The following is a 22,262-nucleotide window of genomic DNA, read 5'->3' as shown; positions in this document are numbered from 1 at the left end:
AACTCATCACCGGGATTTTTGCGTGGTTTCTAATGCGAAAATTGCCTCTTACCTGTTAAACTGTTCGTTTATGTAATAATTTAATAAAATCAGAAATTATTTTAAGCAAGTTGCTTTAAAATTTAACTGAGATATTAATATGTCACACGGTGTGGCCTATTAGACGTATCTGCCAATCTAAGAGATATAAAAATTTAGTTACATAGGATTTCGATAGTGAACTTTAAAATGAAAATATTTGTCAACATTTGCTATTTTTGTTTATATCGGAAGTAGTCAAAACTTCGTTATTTGATTTTCATTGCATTTTTATATTCCTCATTGAATTCTCGAAATACTTTGTTAAGCATATATTCGGTCTAAGTCTTATTGTTTTGGCGTTATTTGACTATCTTGAAAATAATAGACGATGAGTGTGCTATTAGTGCATTGAAGTCGAAGGAAACTTCGACTTGTACAAAGATCCCACAATTAGAGTGCTTTTAAAAGCAATTTTTTTACATTTTTTGGTTAGTTTTCGCCATTATTTGTAGGAGTCAGATGAGTTGTTCATTTCATTTTATAAACATCATGACAATTAACCTCAATTAGTGTAAGATACAAAATAATTTTTATTCTGTAATTTATACTAATTTTGTTTATTTTAGCACCCTGATGATACAAATAAAGATTTGCGAAAGCTTGGTAGACTAAACAGAGTACTTCTTTGTCCCAATTAAGTCAGTACCATATGGAAATTTTTTTTATTTTTAGCTTTATGAAAAAAAATTTATTTGATGTAGAACTTCAATCATTAGAATCAGATATTTATTAGTATTCTTCAGTCATTTACGCGGTTCGTTAAACAACATGAATTTTATTAAGACTTTTTTTTAACAAACCGCGTATACAACTAGAAAAATTTAATATCTGATCATTGTATTCTAGGTTTTAGATCATTCAAAACTTTTTGTGTAACATAAATATTTTATATAACAAAATTCATAAAACTAAAAATAAAAAGGTTTCATATATGGTGCCGACTTAATTGGATACCCTGTATATAATATATATATATATATATATATATATATATATATATATATATATATATATATATATATATATATATATATGTATATATATAACAATGTGTGACTTTAACAATTTAATTAGAAATCTCAAAATGTAATATCAGAAAAGGTAATCTACAGCAACAAAGTGATATTATGCCTTGCCCACAAGAAACATCGTATACAGTTAACTTAAAGAACTTAATTACACTGATTTTTTTCTGTTTGATCAGGATGATTCGCGAAAACCAGTGCGAAACAACTAAACAAAAACGGTATAAAATTTCTACTCACCAGTTGTATGACATTTAGCCTTACACTCTTTCGTCGCACAAGTCCACAAAAGGCATTTCGATTTTTTTAGAGTCTTTCGCAATTGAAATTTGATATTATTGATAATCATTATTTTTTGTTTGCGTTGGCTCAAGACGTAATCAATTAGCAGTTCACTATCCATGTTGAAGAAACAAGAGCAAACGAAGAGAAATTTTTCTTTTCGCATGATTTTAGGTAGCTGTCAATAGAATTTTGTGGAATTCCCAAATAAAAACCAATAAATTGCAGTTGCATTGAAGACATCTGGATTTGGATTTTACTGTGAAATTACCAAAAACTAGCCGTTTGCTGGGATTTTATGGTCTATACCTGATCCGGGGTGCAGGTAGGCCAGTGATCAGTTTACCAATCTCTTAGGGTCTATTTTGAAAACCCCACTTTTATGGCGGTGATGAGTTTGTACTATGTACGAGGGTATTTATGGTAATTGGTGATGAGTTTACGTGTACCCTCCAAGGTTTGTGGTATATTTTGGCAAACAGCATACGGACTATCACGATTTTTGTTTTGAGCTACATTCATAACTAATAGAAATTCTAGTTTACATTAATATTTTTGTAAAAAAATATTTACTTTTACAATAAATTTATCCAAATTTGCAATTAAAATACGGTTATTAATGCAGATCATTCGTAGTTTACATATTCAAATGAACGAGAATTAGGACGGATTACTCGGATTATAAAAGTCACTTATCCAACATGTTTGACTGGTTCCAAAAAACAAGTCGCCAACAAACCAAGTTGTCCGTATTTGAAATTCAGGGGAGCATAATTGCGAACCAACAAAAAACACAAGAGCAATTAGTCAAAACGGTTACAACGTTGTGCGATTTTACATCATTTATCAGAGACAATTTCTTGTTTGGGGTTTACTGTTGGAACGTGTGTTCCAACAAGAGCAGTAGAATTATTTATTGTTGTTTTTATGTTCACTTTCTAAAAGTGAAATGCAATGTTTGAAACAATCATCATTTTGTTATGTTCTGAAAAAATGACATAATCTTTTATTTTCTTCATAAATAAGACATGTCGTTTTCATAACAATATAAAGATATTTCTCTATTTAGGATATCTGTTAAAAATATATCCGTTGTCTAAAAATAAAACACTGAAGACTTCTGTTTTGTATACTTACACAAAATTTGTTTTAATTTATTATCACTACAGCTGTTTTGTCAGAGTGCCTTTCTCAAGTAATGTATTTTTACTATACGTCTACAGTTTATAGTCTTTAACTAAATAAGCTAAAGACGGGAAAGCGGTTTGTCTCAAGTTGGTCATTCAGAATAATTACATATGCATATTTTAATTAAATAATTTCCATAGATTCTAATAAAGATAGCTTTAGTATATTAAATATAAAGAATTTGAAATTGTCATTATAAGACTAATTACGAGCCCTTTGGCCCAACGTTAGATTTATAAGAAAATTAAATTTTAAATTTTAAAAAGAACAAAAAAACAACATTTTTGAATTTCTTAATTATAGAAAATATTTTATAACGTAATGAAAACTATTGATTAAACAGAATAATAATAAATTTAAAAAACGCATAGAATATGTAATGTTAACAAAAAAAATGTGAAAGTTTACCACCGAATTACATTCCCTTTATTTTTAATGACATCTACAATTCTTCAAAGCATAGCTTTTACTAAGTTCTGACAAAATTGTAATGTAAACGAGTCCCATATTTCTTGCAATTTTTCCATTAATTCGTTGACGGAGCTGGCAGGCTGATTTCTCAAAGCTTTTTTTATTTCGCCTCACAAAGTCTCTATCGGAGACAAGTAGAGACTGTTAGAAACCCATTTCAGAAGTGGCATGCCATGGTCATCAAGCCATTTTAAACTCTTTTGTGAGGTATGACAACCTGCGCCGTCCTGTTTAAAGACAAAATCTTCCGCTGATTTTACACTGATCTACGGTTTCCATAATCGGTAAAAGAGATTTTTCTAAAATATTCAAATATTTGTCCCTATTTACAATCCCATCGATAAAATGTAACTTTCTCACACCTTTAGACGACATGCTGCCCCAGATCATGACAGGTGCAGGAAATTTGACTTTTTTCTTTAGACAGTTGGGATGAAAAGCTTTATTTTTCCTGCGAATGACGCAGAGGCCAATGTTACAGTTTCTGGTGTGACTTTGCTGTTTCCACTACTTTTCTTCATTCTTCTCTATTTTTGATTGTCCTTTCTATATTTTTAATTTCCTGGCTTCTTTAGTCTTCTTCAGATTGTTGTCTCCATCTTAAATTAGGTCTGCCTCTGGTTCTTTTAGCTATGTTTTCTTAACCCATTCATTTTTGTATTTCATGATTCATCCATTGTCTTGCATCCTCTTCGTTTTCCATCTTTGGTCCCAGTATGTTTCTGATAACATTCCCCTCAAACCGTTACCGTTACCGTTTAGCGGTATGAAAAATAGATAATAACCCAAAATTTTATAAAAATCAATCCAGCCGTTTCGGAGGAGTATGGAGATGAACACTGTGACATGAGATGTTCCGAAAAGTTTCCGCGGTTAGTACAATGAAATCTACAACTAAGATTAATACTATTACAGGATTTAATATTAAACTCAACAGTCTTCCGGATGGAACCGCTTTGATTATCATTGCGCCGAGCTTTCGACATCCTCTTCGATGTCTTCTTCAGAGCTTTTGAGGTCTCAGTCTCCCGAACCCCTAGAAACTACTACACTGATCACTAGTCTTGTGATCAAGTGGCTTGGGTGGAGATTAGCGTAGTGATTGGCGCGGGGATTGGCGCGGGGATTGGCGCGGGGGTGGCGTGAACATTGCTGTCAGTAGGATTTTAATTGACGGGTTGAGCGGATGGTATTTTTTTAATGAGAGGGCTTCAAATCGAAGGTAACCGTATGCCGTCATCTCTTTTATTAAGACAATTTGGCCTTTTTTTCTATTTCTATGGCTTCTCGGATAATTCTTGGTTTATAGAAGCAGATAGGAGCTACGGTTCTGGAGTTTTCAAAATTAATTTTGTGACCTGTATGAAGATGGTGTTGACCAAGAGCTAAAATTAAGTCAGAATTGCGAACAGAAATGAAATGTTCATAAATCCTTTTTTGGATTCTACGATTTGTTTGGCCTATATAGGATCGGGGTTTCTGAAGGGGGTCGAGGATGCTTTGGTCTATAGCGTGAGAAATAAATCTGTAGGAAATTTGTTTTATTCTATTTGTTTTATGTCTTAATATTTCGTCACGTTTTTGTGACTTCTTCAGGAAAAAAATTAAATTTATTAAAATAATTATTGAGAGCAAACAAAGTGAATATTTCAATACTTACAACTAGAATAGTAAAAATTTAAATTTGTTTTGACATTTTTTTGGTTTTAATTTATTTTGAAGTTATGGTAACCGCAATACATTATATTTTATAGAGTGAAGTTAGAATAAACAGTTATTGGACAATTTTTAATGAACAAGTTAAAGTAAACAATTATTATGATAGTATGTATCGATGTCATAAGGTGGAGAGATGCAATTAATAGTAGAGAAATAAGAAAGAATCAGGAACATGATAAATTTATCTATAAAACGTAATTGATGGGTCGTAGTCAGTTATTGTAATACTGATATTAAGAAATAGAATAAAATTGTAGGTAGATTACTACAAGATTATTAACTGAGTTAGTTTTTTTTACAGGTTATGATCTATCATATCATATTGTTTAGTATGTTGCAGTAGATATTACTTGAATGGTTGGTGTCAGTCTTATATTGATAGATTCAGGAGTTTTGTTAATTTTTACCATTTCAAGGATTTCGATTTCGATAATTATCAATTTGTTCCAAGATTTTTACATTATTAAAGTCAAAGTTATGTCTTGTCTTCAAGTGGTGGTCCACTAAAGCACAAGAGTTTTTTCTTATCTTACAGTCACTTTTGTGTTAAGTGACACGTTGTTTAAGCCACTATTGGCTTTGAAAATTATTACAATCTTGACATTGACTGCAATTTATTCGGTAAATTAGTGATTTTGGAATTTTAATTTTGATTTTTGAGAATAATCTTGAATTTAGAAATGGATTGTATTTAATTAATTTAATGTTCGAAAATGTCAATTTAACATACCAAATTGTTCCACTTTTCATTACATTTCCGAACATTAAATTAATTAAATACAATCTTCTTCTAAATTTAAGGTATTCTCAAGTATAAAGTTAAAGGGCCAAATTCACTAATTAGTAACATAAGTTGCCAAATAAATTGAAGTCAAAGTCAAATTTTTAATTGACAATCGAAAATCATTTTTAGTGAATTTTTGAGTTAATTAAAAACTATTTTTAGTGTACGCACCCTTCCTAATAAAAATATCTAAAGACTTGCAATTTTGCAAAATTGCAATGAAAATATTACAATCAACGAGAGTACCTAATGCTGACACAGATTTGATTATTAAAAAACTCGCTTTGCAAGCCGCGTTTCGCAGTAAGGTGATGATTTCTGTGAACTGGATGATTTTCAGCGTGTACATTCCAGCTGTCATGAAAACGCTCTAAATATGAAAATTCCCAAAAGTATATGACCGCAACAGCTGACATATGTTAAGGTTAAAATTAAAACTGGAGCATTCGGTTTATCCAGCTGTGCACACTGTTTGCATATTAATTTATTATTCTTCATGGCTTGCTCGGATGTTGTGCCGTGCCTCTGCACGTTCCCCACGAATTATTTCGCGGACGTTTTATGAAAACACTGCAATTTTAAGCAACCCAAGACAAAAATGTTGTTTAAGCTACGGCAGATGCATTAATAAATTTTAGAGGGAATTGTACTGCATCTGGTTCCTGTAAAATTTAGATAACTACGACTCTTCCTAAACGGCAGAAATGTATAAGTATAGCCGAGCAAAATTTAGTCAAAATAATTTTAATTATTTTACATAATATATGCATAGTTTGAAATTGTATGTAATATAGTAGTTTGAAATTTATAATTCCAATTATTAGAATAAGCACATACTAAAAACACTGTTAGAAAGAAAAATAATTCATGCTAAAAGTACAGATGATTCGACATTTTCTAAATTTATGCGTATACCGGTTGGTGACTCGTCAAAACAGACCATAGAAAACTTAATGAAAAATTCTAAACTCTTTATTATTGCATTTCTGAAAATTGAATAACTTGATGTCTTTTAAATACCTTAACAAGGTCGAAATTTTTTTGGTGAGAACTGTCTTGGGATCATCATCTGTGAATCCGTGGGATCTTCTTTTTTCCTTGAATTGAGGATAATCAAGCAGGATGTGTTTCACAGTCAGTGGGTTAGAGCAGCTGGAGTAGATAGGTAGTGGTTCTTTTGTTGTTAGGTATTTGTGTGTTAATTCAGTATGGCCAATTCTTAAACGATTAATAATGACTTGGTTTCTTCTGTTTAAAGGAGTCTCCAGGACATCAGTTATTTTTGGGCAAATTACATTTAATTTAGTACCTAATTTTTCCCAATAATTTTGCCAAGTATTAATACAGTTGATTTTAACCAGGTTTTTTAGATCGGTATACGGATATGTCTTCAATTTTGCAGGATTTTTTTGAGTTCCTTCGGCTTTTGTTAGCCAGTTGGTCTGCTTTTTCATTTCCGTATATACCTGTATGTGAAGGTACCCAAATAAAAGCCGCTTCCTTTCCTAATGATCGAAATTTTTCTAGTTCGTTTTTTATACTCTGTATAATAGGGTTGTTTGTATATATTTGTTTCAGTTAAAGTAATGCATTTAATGAGTCTGTTACGATAATGCACTTCATCGTTCTACTCTTTTCAAAGAAGATTAGGGCTTCCAAAATAGCTGCAGCCTCACCTGTTAGTATACTGCAGTTAAAAAAAATTGTTCTACTAATTAAATACATTTCAAAATTTTGCAAAACATATTATTTGCCAAAGTATTGTTGTAAAAGTTGTAAAAGTACAAGTAGTGCGGAATGTGAATAAAGGTTTGCGTTTGTTGACAATGAAGCTAGATATTAAGAATATTTGATTTGAAATAATTAAAAAAAATTGACTTAAGTCACACTTATTCACACACATACACACACACGCACACACACACACACACACACACACACTCATCTTGGAATACCCAATCGAAAAAAGAAAAAAAAATACACATCCATTAATGGAAGCAACGAATCGACTAGTAGTGTAAACACAATTCCTAGACAAGGTCATGTACACAGGTGTCCCGCATAGGTGTTGATATAAAAGCCGATAATCTTCTAAAATTCTTGGGTGAAACGGTACTCGATATTACTTTTAATTGCGTGGAATGGCATAGGACTGACCAATACTGTGGTATATGGTATCTTTTCCTTTCGATAAAATTGACGAAATCTACAGACCTAATATTTGGCCCAAAGAAGCTGCATTTAGAATATTTAACTTAAAAAGAAATTTTCAACAAATAAAGAAGACGGAGGAGAAGAAGAAACCTCAAAGCTTCTACAAACTTTTATCAAAATAAACTAATTCGACATGGTACGGTAAGCATATTTCATGTTAATTTGCAGTGTACTTCAAATAAAGTCGATATGATCAACGCTTTTCTTGTGTAATGTACCTACCCACTCACATGTAAGATAATTAAAGTATCTATGTATTTCTATATAGTTTTTAGTCACCTGGTATATGTTATTTACAATTATGAAAAGTTCTCATGTATAATCACTAATAATTATTTGCTGTTAGAAATCAGAATCAATACTCTTCATAAATATTTTCCTATTTAGAATAAATAAGTTTCGCTAGTTTATTCACCTAATACTTCGTATCTATGGAATAATAATAATTTATTTCTCTTATTTCTTTGTTCGATAAGCTATCCGTATTTGCTATTTTAATATTAATATTTGAGTCCAATCTCTTGTACTCAAATCCATCCAGAAACATCGTTAAATAATTGTAGATAACAGAACTTATATATTCATAGTTTTAAGAAATAACAAGCAGAGTGTAATTTTCATCCTCTAATATAATAAATTTATACATGTCAATATATTCTGTTTAATTCCAAAACAAAGAGTTAGTCCGGAGAAGAAATAAACGCATAGTATTCCATAACAAAATTTGGTGTCAGAACGTGGGATATTAGTAGCAGAGTTCCTCTGATTGCTGATAGAAGGAGAGCTGAGGAATTTTTGAATTGACTTGTTTCCTTCGAGGAATCATTCAAAAAAAAAACTGTCAGTGTGGAAAAATCGCCACTACAACTAATTACATTGGGGTCCAGTACATCCAGTTCGAAATCCAGTTCCAGTCATAACCCAATTGTAGTTCCATCGGAAGTAGAGGTGAACCCGTGGAATAATAGACTATGCGACCAACAACAATATTCTACTTGTAAGTACATTCTATCTTAAATTCTGTCTCATATTTTAAAAATCTTGTAAACGTATGTCTACTTTATATCCTGATATAAGTAACTTATTTGACGAACAAATACCTTCTCCCGACTCAAATTCTCTTTCAAATTCTTCTACTTCTAATTCAAATAAAATGTCAGTATCAATTGAAATAGCTGAAAAACTTCTCATTCGATTTGATGGTACAAAATCAAAATTATACGAATTCATAGACAATTGTGATAAAGCATACAATTTAGTAAATCCGCAATCCAAACCCATCTTATTAGCCATTATAGAAACTAAATTAACCGATAAAGCTAGGGCCATAACTAGAAACAGAACATTTGACGAATGGAAAGATTTAAAAGACTTCTTATTAGATGCTTATTCTGAACGCCGAACTGAAGGTCAGTGGCAATTGGAATTACATTCCTTACGTCAGATGCCCAGTGAAAATGTAATGTCATTTGCAAATAAAGTTGAAAATTGCTATATAAAATTAATAAATACACTTGATCCAGACTTATCTCCAGATGCAAGAAATGCATGTACTAAACTCTTAAAAACTCAAGCACTAAATGTCTTTATTAGAGGATTAAACAAAGACCTCTCTATTTTAATCAAAGCCCGAAATCCAGATTCCTTAGAAAGAGCTGTTGCTATAGCAATTGCCGAAGAACAAGAACAGTTATCAAGACAAGAAATTTTCAGACCATTCTGTAATATTTGCAAACGAAATAACCATTCCTCAAATAACTGTCGATATAAAAACAATTCAGATAGAAATGTTAGACATCTTCAAAATTCTAGTTTTCAAAACCCAAAATATCCTAATTCAAATCTTCAAAGGTCAAATTCTCAAAATCAAAATTATAAACCTTCAAATTCAAATTCCAATTCTGATTTTCCTCCAAACTTAAGAAAAGAAAATACCAACACTTCCCAACGTTTTTGCAGATACTGCAAAAAACCAGGTCACGTTATAGAAGAATGTAGAAAACGCGAATTTAACAATAAAAACAAAAATCCAACAAATTCTTTAAACTTCCAGAATCCTCGACAACCAACGGTCGATTCTCGAGGAGTTCGTTCAGTTCAGGCCGTATCACAACCATCAACTTCTCAGTCACTTCCTATGTAGATTTACCCTTAGTAAATAATTCTAATCCATCCTCTTGCAAGTTTCTAATCGATACAGGCGCAGATATTTCTTTAATTAAATATTCAAAAATACTAAACATTCCAAAAATTTATTCTAAGTCTATTACTCTACGAGGCATTGATAAAAATGTCTTAAATCCAAATAAAACTATATGTAGTTGTAACGTAAATTTCAAGATAAAAGATTTTGTCCAAACTCATGTTTTCTATGTCGTAGAAGACGATTTTCCTCTTCATTTCGACGGTATATTAGGTAGCGATTTTTTTTTAAATAAATAAATGCCAAATTGATTATAAAGAAAATAAATTAAACTTTAAAAATTGTTCTATTTCAATCGAATATATAAAATCTCCATTAAACAATGACAATGACGAATTTCTGAGAGATCAAAATATCGAGACAAGTTCTAATATCGATGAAATATTTCCTTATGATGCTAAATCCATAGAGGATCATTCTTATTTAGAAACCAATGATATCCAAATAACCTTAAGTAGTGAAGAACTACTATCCAATCCAATTCAATCTAAATCTAACTCTAAATCCAAAGAAAATTCAAGTCCAAAATGTGTAAAATCCACTGAGATATGCACAAATAAAACTTGTAACTCTTCACGAAATCATAAATCAAAATCCTGTTCAGAAGAAAAATCCTGTTCAGACGATCTTATACTAAATCAAAACTCTAATTCTAACTCAAGAAGTAATAAAACTATTCTATCCGCAAGAACTGAAACAATTGTTCAAATTAAAGTAATAAATAATGAATTAAGCGAAGGATTATGTCCCGAACGCGAAATCTTTAAAGGTGTATTTTTATGTCCTAGTGTTGTTAAAGTAAAAAATGATTTCTTTTTAACCTCAATCGTAAACACTACTGAAACGGATGTTGAATTAAACGATATTCAAGTAGCAATAGAAAAAATTCCAAATTTACAAAACAATGCAAATATACGAAAAATGTCTTCTTATAAAGATAATACGAATTCTAACAGAATTGCTAAATTAAAAAATGCCTTGAGAACAGATCATTTAAATAGTGAAGAAAAATCATCTTTAATTTCTATTTGCAAGGAGTACAATCATATCTTTTATCTGGAAGGAGATCAACTTACCAGTACAAATGCCATAACTTGCAAAATTCCTTTAAATTCTAATGTACCTATTAGCACTAAATCATACAGGTATCCTGAAGTACACAAACATGAAGTCGAAACTCAAATAAAAGGTATGCTAGATCAAGGTATTATCGAAGAATCAACTTCGCCATGGAATTCGCCCCTTTGGGTTGTGCCAAAAAAGGCCGATGCTTCAGCAAAGAAGAAATGGCGAATTGTTATAGACTATCGACGACTAAATGATATTACTATAGGAGATTCATTTCCACTTCCGAATATAGTCGATATATTAGACCAATTGGGTCATTCAAAATATTTTTCAACAATAGATTTAACATCAGGATTTCACCAGATCAAAATGGATCCTGAGGATTCTCCAAAGACTGCTTTCTCAACTCCGTCTGGACATTATCAATATTCACGAATGCCATTTGGATTAAAAAATGCTCCCAGTATTTTTCAAAGGCTAATGAATACTGTCCTCTCAGGAATACAAAATTACAGATGTTTTGTCTATCTCGACGATATAGTCATTCATGCCGATACATTAGAAAATCATAATAAAAGATTAAAAGAAGTATTCGAAAAATTGTCTACATTCAACTTAAAAATACAACCAGATAAGTGCGAATTTTTTCGTCGCGAAGTAATGTATTTAGGACATTTAATAACTGAATTTGGTGTCAAACCGGACGAAAAAAAGGTATGTGCTGTTACAGATTTTCCTATACCCAGAACACAAAAAGATATTAAGAGCTTTTTGGGTCTCACTGGTTATTATAGACGCTTTATAAAAAATTTCAGTGCTTTAACACAACCTTTAACAAAACTGCTGAGGAAAAATGTTGAATTTAATTGGACAAGCATTCAACAACAGTCATTTGAGAACCTGAAATCAATACTTTGTTCAGAACCAATACTTCAGTATCCAGATTTTACCAAACCCTTTGTCTTAACAACGGATGCTAGTAATTATGCAATAGGGTCCATACTTTCTCAAGGTAAAGTACCAGATGATTTACCTATTGCTTATGCTAGTCGTACCTTGAACAAAGCGGAATCAAACTATAGCACAACAGAAAAAGAATTACTTGCAATTGTATGGAGTGTTAAACACTTTAGACCATATTTGTACGGAAATAAATTTTTCATTTATACGGATCATAAACCACTCACATGGCTATTTAATGTAAAAGATCCCGGATCAAGACTCGTTAGGTGGAGATTAGCATTAGAAGAATATAGCTATGAAATTATTTATAAACCAGGTAAATTAAATCAAAATGCTGATTGTTTAAGTCGTCCTCCTTTAACCATATCTGAAACAAATATTTGCGAAGAAAACAAAAACCCGGCAACAATCACCTTACAAATAAACAAAATGAGTAAAGAAAATAATGACACTTATTCACAGTTCTTATCTAAATCCGAAACTATATTAATAACAAATGATAATATAAAAGAAACAAATGAAAAGATTACATCATTTTCACAAAATTTAGCATTGTTTGTTTCCGTAGATTTAAATTTTAATGAGATCGTTCAGAAACAAATAAATAAACAATTCAGTCATATAGAAAAATTGAAAGCCAAAAATCCAAGACTAAATGACATTATATATATTTCTGATCAAAATAAAAACTTTTATTACATATTTATAAAAAATAATTATTGGGACAATACCTCTTATGAAGATATATTTAATTCCCTAATAAAATTAAGAGACTGGTTATTAAACGATAAAATATTAAAAATTTGCCTACCCAGAATAACTTTTAGCTACGATAAATTAAGTTGGGGAAAAATTAGATCTATGATTAGATTTATTTTTAGAAAAACTGATATATCTATTATCATTTATCATGATATACTAACAAATCCTGAACCTGAGGAAATAACTACAATATTACAAGAGAATCACACTAGTCCTACGGCTGGACACTCTGGTTTTCATCGGACATACAATCGTATAAAAAAACATTTCAAATGGAATAATATGAAAAATGATATTAAAAACTTTATAAAAACCTGTGAATCTTGTCAGAAAAATAAACTCGTTAGAAAAAAATTCGTAAAGCCCATGGAGATAACAACAACAAGCTCAAATCCATTAGAAAAAATATTTTTAGATATAGTAGGTCCTTTACCTTTAACCGAGTCAGGTAATAAGTTCATATTAACATTACAAGATGACTTAACAAAATTTTCTCAAGCTTATGCAATTCCGAATCATGAAACCAAGACTATCGCTGAAAATCTGGTTCGTGGATTTATTTGCAAGTTTGGAAAACCCGATATAATAGTTACTGATCAAGGCCGAGATTTTACTTCCAAATTATTTTCTCAAATCGCCAAGCTTTTTAAAATCAGACATATAAATTGTACTGCTTATCATCCAGAATCAAATGCTGCATTAGAAAGGAGTCACGCTACTTTAGCAGACTACCTTAAACATTATATTAAAGCTGATCAATCCGATTGGGACGAATGGCTAGATTTTGCTATGTTTTCATATAATACAACTAATCATACTTCAACCAAATTCACACCATATGAACTAATATTTGGATATACACCTAATCTACCTAGCAGTATAATACGACCAGTAGAACTCAAATATACATATGAAGATTATTTAGATAATTTAACACTTAAGCTTAGAAAATCTCATGAGTTAGCAAAAACGAATCTATTAGAATCTAAAGTAGTCAGTAAAAAATATTATGACCAAAAGATTAATGACACCGTTTTCTTAGAAGGACAATTAGTATATCTCCAAAATGAGCAAACAAAGAAGGGTCAAACCAAAAAACTTACACAAAATTATAATGGACCTTATAAAATTCTAGAGATAAATTCTCCTGTCAATTGCACAATTTTAGTAAATAAAAAACCAATAAAAGTTCACATGAATAGATTGAAACATGCTTTTGTTTCAGGTATGCAATAATATGGCTGACAAATAGTGAACAAATTCACAAGAAATATACCAATACTCCTATCAACAAATCACCTGGAATCTATTACGAACACATAAAAAATGTTCAATTTATTGAAACTCATTGGAACATATTAAGTCATATTCCTTTACAACCTTTTACAGACAAATTAAATTTTGTAGATCTCACCTATCAAAAAACATTAAGACTGTGTCAAAACAAACCAGTTCTTATTGAATTACGATTATGCGATACTTCACTAAAACTCTTAGGACAAATCATACCTAGACTCTTTCAAGATGAACAAACTTTAAAAAACATAATTCTGCATGAACATTTTAGACCAAAACGCGCTCTATTTAATGCAATTGGATCTGTTTTCAGGACCTTATTCGGTACCTTAGACAGTGATGATGCTGAAAATTTCAATAATGCTATTAACAAAGCTGAAAGTAACGAAAATCATCTTCTTGATTTACTAAAACAACAAATTCATGTAGTAAAAGCCACGATTGCAAATTTTAATAACTCTATTACAAATCTAGACCGAAACAAAGTGATTTTTGATAAAAATTTTGAATCAATTACCAATTACACAGATAAAATGAATAATAAATATTTTAATTTAGATTTAAAACAAAAAATTGAAGAACATTTTACCTTACTAACTTTCTTTATAACAGAATTACAACAAGAATATTCTACTTTAATAAACGTTATTCTATTTGCAAGAAATAATAACCTTCATCCTTCTGTTATAACACCTGAGCAACTAATTCAAGAATTATCTAAAACGGTAACGCATTTACCTAGTACATCGACTTATCCATTTCCATTGACTATCGATTATGCTCATAAATATTTCGATATCATTTTACTTAAATATATATATTTTGATAACAAGATTTTAATTACGGTTAGTATACCTTTGGTTAGTAATACTCCTTATTCTCTTTTTAAACTAATATCTCTTCCTATAATTCATCCAACATTAAAGAGACTTACCTTTATTCTTCCATCTGTCAAATATCTTGTTCTTTCAGAAAATAGAAACATTTATGTTACTATTGATACATTAGAAGACTGTTATTCATTAGATGAAGAAAAACTTATTTGCAAAAATCCTGATACTTTCCGATTTACACACACTAATCCAATTTGTGAAACTGAATTGTTAACTTCAATAACAAACATACCATCTAGTTGCGATACTCGTATAATTCAAACAGAATATGAAATTTGGCATAAATTAAACAAACCAAATTCTTGGATATATGTTTTACCCAAACCAACAGATTTAACTTTAAGCTGTCAGACTAGTACGCCAATATCTATTGTTCTTTCAAACACAGGTATTTTTTCTACTTCGAATAATTGCAAAACTTACACCGGATCAACTATTTTGATATCTGTCTCAAATCCAAAAGAAAGTAATTTTCAGTCTATCATTCCAGATTTATCCCTTCCAGAAGTCTGTTGTGATGATATTAAGATAAATAATGAATCCAAATTACACCTTGTTCCCTTACAATTAAATAATCTCGATCGAGATGCATTAAATTTAGCAAGCCATAAACTAGATAATTTAGAGAAAATGACCTCAGAAACAAATATTAATTTTTCAGACACAATAAAAAATAGTTCTTATTTCACTTATGCAATCTTATTTTTGATAAAATGTATGTTACTTTATATTTTATACAGGATAATTAAATATTTTTACCGACGATTTCGTAGAAATCCGTCACATAGTTGTCAACAAATTACAAATTGTTTAACACTAAATATATGTCAAAGTAAACGAAAACATGTACATGAGACAGATTTAAGTATAGATTGTAAACATAATAAAGACAATAATTATAGTGAATCCAAAAAGTGTGAAGAGACTAGTTTCACAGAGACTACACCGATAAGACGAAGTGAAAGACTATCGAGACTAAAAGAAACTATTTAAATGTGTTAAAATAAAATAATAATGTATACAAATGTTTTATACCATTTAAATGAAAATTCATTTTACAATTATTTTCATTCTTACAAAAGGAGGTGTAATGTACCTACCCACTCACATGTAAGATAATTAAAGTATCTATGTATTTCTATATAGTTTTTAGTCACCTGGTATATGTTATTTACAATTATGAAAAGTTCTCATGTATAATCACTAATAATTATTTGCTGTTAGAAATCAGAATCAATACTCTTCATAAATATTTTCCTATTTAGAATAAATAAGTTTCGCTAGTTTATTCACCTAATACTTCGTATCTATGGAATAATAATAATTTATTTCTCTTATTTCTTTGTTCGATAAGCTATCCGTATTTGCTATTTTAATATTAATATTTGAGTCCAATCTCTTGTACTCAAATCCATCCAGAAACATCGTTAAATAATTGTAGATAACAGAACTTATATATTCATAGTTTTAAGAAATAACAAGCAGAGTGTAATTTTCATCCTCTAATATAATAAATTTATACATGTCAATATATTCTGTTTAATTCCAAAACAAAGAGTTAGTCCGGAGAAGAAATAAACGCATAGTATTCCATAACACTTGATTAAAATTTATATGACGTCATATGTTTTTCGGAGCACTGGGAAAGTAAAGAAAATTTAAAATAATTAGCATCTTCGGCTTTTCATTACCTAATTTCTTTTGTAGGATAAAAAAGAAACAAGGTAAAGTTGCAATTTATGTAACAGAAAATCTTATGTATTCTTCAAAAATCGTCTAATGGTCAAATAATCGATCTGATCGTTCTAGTGTTAAATCTTATAATATAGCTATTTAAAGCATAAGCTTTATACATATAAAAAATTTTAAAAACTTAAAATGAAAGTTGATGAAAAGAGATGTTATTATTAAACGATAAGAATATGTGTATATTATTACAAAATAATTGTGTATTTATAAGGTTAACCAATTAATTTTGTAGAGCTAATTTCCTAGCCAACTTTTTCCATAAATATTTACCCAGAACTTTAGACACCCTATTTTACTTTCACGTTTGTTTTCAACCCTTATACTATTTTCTTTTTAACTTTTTTCCTTAGACTTAAAAGAACACTAAACCTGTTCCCGTCAAACGTTCCATGGAGTTTTATAACTTTTTCAGTGATTTCTAGGGAGGTAATTACTGAAATTATGGTTCCCAAGATTCGCTAGAATAAATCTTCTGCTCCAATTTGAGCTGAAAGCGACCGCCTCACGGCACAAATTGTAAAGTGGTGGTTGAAATTGCGCACGCATTCCGCTTGTTTCTCTTTCGATCCAACACGTGTTTTCTTTGAATATTAGAGGTAGAAGAAAACATTATTGAAGCGAGGAACTGCTTAGGATTGTTAATCAAATATAACGTTTTACTCTACCAGTAGCAAACTAAGGTTAGTCCATCGGGGCTTATACTTTTTGGTTTTTTGTGTTTTCTACATTTTTGGACAAGGTATTAATAATTTTCAATAAATCAACTTTTGTCATTAAGCAACAAATTAACAAAAGTAACTATACGAATTCTTATTTTAAAGGATTTTCTATGCTTTTTCAGTAAAATGGTGTCACTTTTCCATATAATTTAGTGGTCCTCACCTTTGGTATTTAAAATTAAATAGCGATCTTACATTGTTTATACATTGTAAGTAAAAAAGCAAGTTTAATCTTTAGCATTTTTGGTTTATTACATAATGTTATCACCAACTCTATCAACAACAAGTGTTAAATAGCTGTATTAACGAATGTCACCGGAAAACCTTAGTTCTCTGGTCTAATTATCTTAATTTATCATGTTTTTTAAAAATCGTCACTCAATACCGTCTGGTCTTTTCCTCTCTTGGATTCATTTACACGCGAATATAATAGTATATAAAATAAGTTTGAAGTATGCAACGACTCAATTATTTTAAAAACGGCTGGCAAGATTAATGTAAATTTTGATGATTTTTAAATACTCTTAAATTAATATACAGGGTGCCACAAAATGATTAGTTATAAATTATAACATCATTTTTAGGAATGAAAGTAAGTTGATTTGGCTCACTTGCCTATATGCAAAAGTCTACCCAGAAAAAGTTTATCATCATTATCATAATCAAGGTATATGAGTCCACTGTTGGACATGGGTCTCCTTCAGCTCTTTTTATCCGTCTATGTCTTGTGATGCTTGCATCCAGTTATTGCTAACACGATTCAGGTCATCAGTTCCTCTAGTTGATAGGCGTCCTCTGCTCCGTATTACTTCTTGTCTTGGTCCCCACTCGACAATACGTTTTGTCTACCGGTCGTCTGATAATCTAACGACGTATCCTACCCAATTCCATTTTAGCGACGCGATTTTTCCTATAACGTGTGTTGTTTTTGATCCACAATTAACTTCTTCGTTTGAGATTCGGTCTCCCAGAGAGACATCCAACATCTGGCGATCCATAGCCTTCTGAGTCACGCGAATCTTATTCACTACCTTTTTTGTAAGTGTTAATGTTTCCGCTCCATAAGTAAGTACAGGTAATACACATTGGTCAAAGATTTCCTTTTGAGGCATATGGTTAGATCCGATTTAAATACATATTTTAATTTACCAAACGCTGCTCAGGCTAATCCTGAGCTCATGAGCTGAAAGAGTCGTCAGCTCAGGCTGACGGTTCTATGGCCGGAACACACGCTCTTTTTCTTTTCTTTTTTTGGGGACTCAAGTCCCGACGTAAAGTTAGAGTAACTTCTATAGAGTCAGTAAAGTAAATAGGGAGAAAAGCCTACATGTGGCTACTCCTACAGTTAGGTGGTATAAGCACAGTCGTTAAAAACAGAGGGGTCTCATTACCCAGGGCACCCTAAGTAACTTTTAGATCATAAGCCTCCTCACGTAAGTCACACGATAAGGAGGGATGGAGGAAAAGCCTGGGGGTCAGATAGGCACCACTTCTATTAGCGAAGTGTGACCGGTTTGATCTTCGTACATGTGGATCCCACTCTTACAATGGTATACACATGTTCCTAGGAGCAGGGTTGATCACTGCGCGTGTGTGTGTGAACGTGGCGTCAGTTTCAGCGTACAAGCGAAGCAGTAACATCTCCAGAAGATACCAACCCCTACTGTTGGCGAAACGTCGATAACTAATCTCAGAAGACAACGGCCTAACAGCCCGAACAAACAGTTTAACTGGTTAGAGTTCGTTTTGGTATGCAACAAAACCAACTTTTACCAAAACTAAGCATTTCTGATGTTTATTATATGCGACAGTTGTGGTTATATATAATCTTACTTTTGTAATACTAGCGACAAATCAGAACAAGGAAAATTGTCCTTTATATAAACCCTTTCTTTAAACCTAGATGAAAGACCTCAAATCTTAAAACTATATTCGGATTCTTGTCCTGGTCAAAATAAAAATGCTGCAGTTATATTAACGCTATTATGTTATGGACAAAATAGCATATTGAAGAAAATTCAACACATATTATTTCCAATATGAAGCCATAGTTTTATGCCGGCTGATCGTGTCTTTGGATGATCTGAAAAAATAATAAGAAAACAAGAACAACCTTCGAGTTTTCAAGGTTATTAAAATATTTTTGCTAAAAATTGTAAAGTACTGCAACATGGTCAACAATGGTTTACTAAAGTTTTTTCATGCAAAATGTTAAAAAAAAATTGCGTTTAAGATAACTGAGCAACGAATCTTTACTTATTACAAAGGAAAGAAAACAGTTTCTTTCAGAACAGTCTTTTAATTTTACATTCTTATCGAACAGCTACATTGTTACCATCTGTTAACAAAATTAGTGCTCCCAAAAAGGCAAATGTCAGACATATTTTAACATTTATCAAGTTAACCGACGAGGAAAAGACGTGTTATTCATACGAACATGCACTGCAGAATGTTGGCAATGTCAATGAAGACGTTACGGAAGAAGCCGTGGACTGTTATGATTAATAAACCTGCAAAATATCTTTTCTCTACCAAATGCGGATCAATAGAAGCAGAAATTCGATCGTACTGAAAAATCACAAACTTGGACATATTATTCGCTTTCTTCTCTCACCGATTCATATAATGTAAAAAGTTACAAAACTGCAACACATATCATAATCATTCTTTTAATGACCAAGTTAAAATTCTCCATATTCAAAATAAAGGCCTTTATTAGAATGAAAATTATAAAATGAAAAAATACAAATATAATTCTAGTTAGTAAAAATAAATTGTACCACCATTTGTGAAAGTGTGTTTTATTCTTAGATCAAACTCAAAAGAATGACTAATTGTTAGAAAAATTTTATATGCTATGACTACGCACTGCATGAAAAGTTTTTATCTGTATTTAATTTTATGAAGTTAATCTTATAATACCCCCATTAACTGTAGTTAAATATTTAGTTTAACGCTGAAGTTTCTACAAGACGAACAAAAACAGCTAACGGCTTAACTCATTTGTATTCCATTCAAACATTACCTAAAGTACATGGATCGAGTACCTAGCTTTAGAATATTCGATCAGGTGGAACACAGAGATATTGAGATTTAATCCATCCTACCGTATATTTCAAAGTGATGTAGGATTATATTAGGGTATGCTTTTTGATTATCCATTAGTGACTATGGAGCATTATAATGACTATGCAATATTTAATACATAGATACTCAAACGAATTAAAAAAGATTATTGAAAGTCATAAAAAATTATCTAGTGCAGAAAGAAATTTGTATATCTATTTCTAATATCAACTTAGGGACTATAAGTAATATATAATGAAATACCAGAAGCTACAAACAGGATACATGCGGCACAAAACAGAAGACGATTGGATCAATAATTTATTTATTCGAGTGTGACAAAAAGATTCAAAGGAGAAATTTTTATTTTCCCGCTAAGACTGTGGACTTCATTGGAAAATCATCATAGCTATGCTGACTCTGTTGACTTCCGCTCTAGATAGTTTTGCACTGCTGTATTCAAACCATTGCCTCAAGTTCTTAAGCCACGATATTCTTTGTTTTCCCACCCTGGCGGACTCCTCTCTGTATTTTAATATCTCGGGTGTTCTGGTTGTCAACTCTTACCTTGGCAGTTTGATTCCTATAAACATAAGATATAATTTTTATATCATGACTGTCAATATTTTTGCTTTTTAATATATCTACAAGCCTTTTATGTTAAACCTTATCAAATGCCTTTTCAAAATCTCCAAAACATAAGTACATCAACCACGCAGGGTTATTAGCGTGTATAGATTGTGATACAGAATTGGAATTTAACAATAGAATATTAACCATAGCAATACATAACTAGAAATAGCTCTAACTTTATACAAAGTAACATTTTAGATTTTTAATAACAGCTTGCAGTCTCTGAAGAGGGCGAAAATATTTTTGGTATCACTGTCTTTTCCAAGAATACTTCTTCTTCTTCAAGTGCCATCTTCGTTCCGAAGGTTGGCGATCATCAGGGCTATACGTATTTTCGAAACTGCTGACTGAAACAATTCGTTGCTGCTACAGCTATACCATTCCCGTAGATTCTTTAGCCAGGAGTTTCCTCTTCTTCCTATTTCCTACTATTTTCCCTTGCATAATTATTCGAAGCAGTTCATATCTTTCGCCTCTTCTAATGTGTCCCAAGTATTGCAGTTTTCGTTTTTTGATCGTAAATATGACTTCCTTTTCTTTATTCATTCTTCTCAAGACCTCGACATTTGTGACTCTCTCGGTCCATGATATTCTCAGGATTCTGCGATACATCCACAGTTCAAATGCCTCTAATTTTTTGGTATCAATCTTTTTCAACGTGCATGACTCCATTCCGTAGAACAGCACAGAAAGTACGTAACATCTCATCAGGCGAAGTTTCATTTCAAGGCTCAAATCTCTTCCGCAGAACACTCTCTTCATTTTAGTGAATATGGATCTGGCTTTTTCTATTCTTATTTTGATTTCTGCTGAGCTATCATTGTCTTCATTTATAAAAGTGCCCAAATATTTGTATTTGCTAACTCGATCGATAATTTCATTATGTAAATATAAATTTTGAACATTTTGTGTTGATTTCGATATTACCATAAATTTAGTTTTCTTTATGTTCAAAGATAGTCCATATTCTTCGCTGCAGTCTGCTATCTTATTCACCAATGTCTGTAGCTCTTCAAGTGTTTCTGCGATCAGAACGGTGTCGTCGGCAAATCTCAGATTGTTTAATCTAACACCATTTATTTTAATACCTACGGATTGCTCAGAGAGTGTTCTATTCATTACGTCTTCGGAATAGAGATTAAACAG

The 22,262-nt window shown here is 31.2% G+C and overlaps 2 protein-coding genes across 4 annotated transcripts in view; one reads left to right on the top strand and one right to left on the bottom strand.

Annotated features, from left to right (window-relative positions):
• Positions 1–22,262, bottom strand: part of LOC140442020 (uncharacterized) — a 1,060,727-nt gene that overhangs the window by 474,235 nt on the left and 564,230 nt on the right. The gene's annotated exons all lie outside the window — the stretch shown is intronic.
• Positions 8,000–16,544, top strand: LOC140442019 (uncharacterized). Its single transcript, XM_072533054.1, has 2 exons — positions 8,000–8,761; positions 13,986–16,544. The coding sequence occupies exons 1-2, from the start codon at positions 8,736–8,738 to the stop codon at positions 15,940–15,942; spliced, it is 1,983 nt and encodes a 660-aa protein (XP_072389155.1). The 5' UTR covers positions 8,000–8,735; the 3' UTR covers positions 15,943–16,544.

This window comes from Diabrotica undecimpunctata, chromosome 5, assembly GCF_040954645.1.
Source record: "Diabrotica undecimpunctata isolate CICGRU chromosome 5, icDiaUnde3, whole genome shotgun sequence".
In the NCBI taxonomy this organism is placed as follows: Eukaryota; Metazoa; Arthropoda; class Insecta; order Coleoptera; family Chrysomelidae; genus Diabrotica; species Diabrotica undecimpunctata.
Note: the sequence above shows the minus strand (reverse complement) of the source record. Positions and strands in the feature narration are given on the sequence as shown.

What these genes read in the sequence shown, in the direction of transcription:
- LOC140442019 (XM_072533054.1), top strand. Translation starts at nt 8,736, where the DNA reads ATGCGACCAACAACAATATTCTACTT. An exon ending in CCAACAACAATATTCTACTT is followed by an intron (nt 8,762 to 13,985) that starts GTAAGTACATTC and finishes CTTTTGTTTCAG; the next exon opens with GTATGCAATAATATGGCTGA.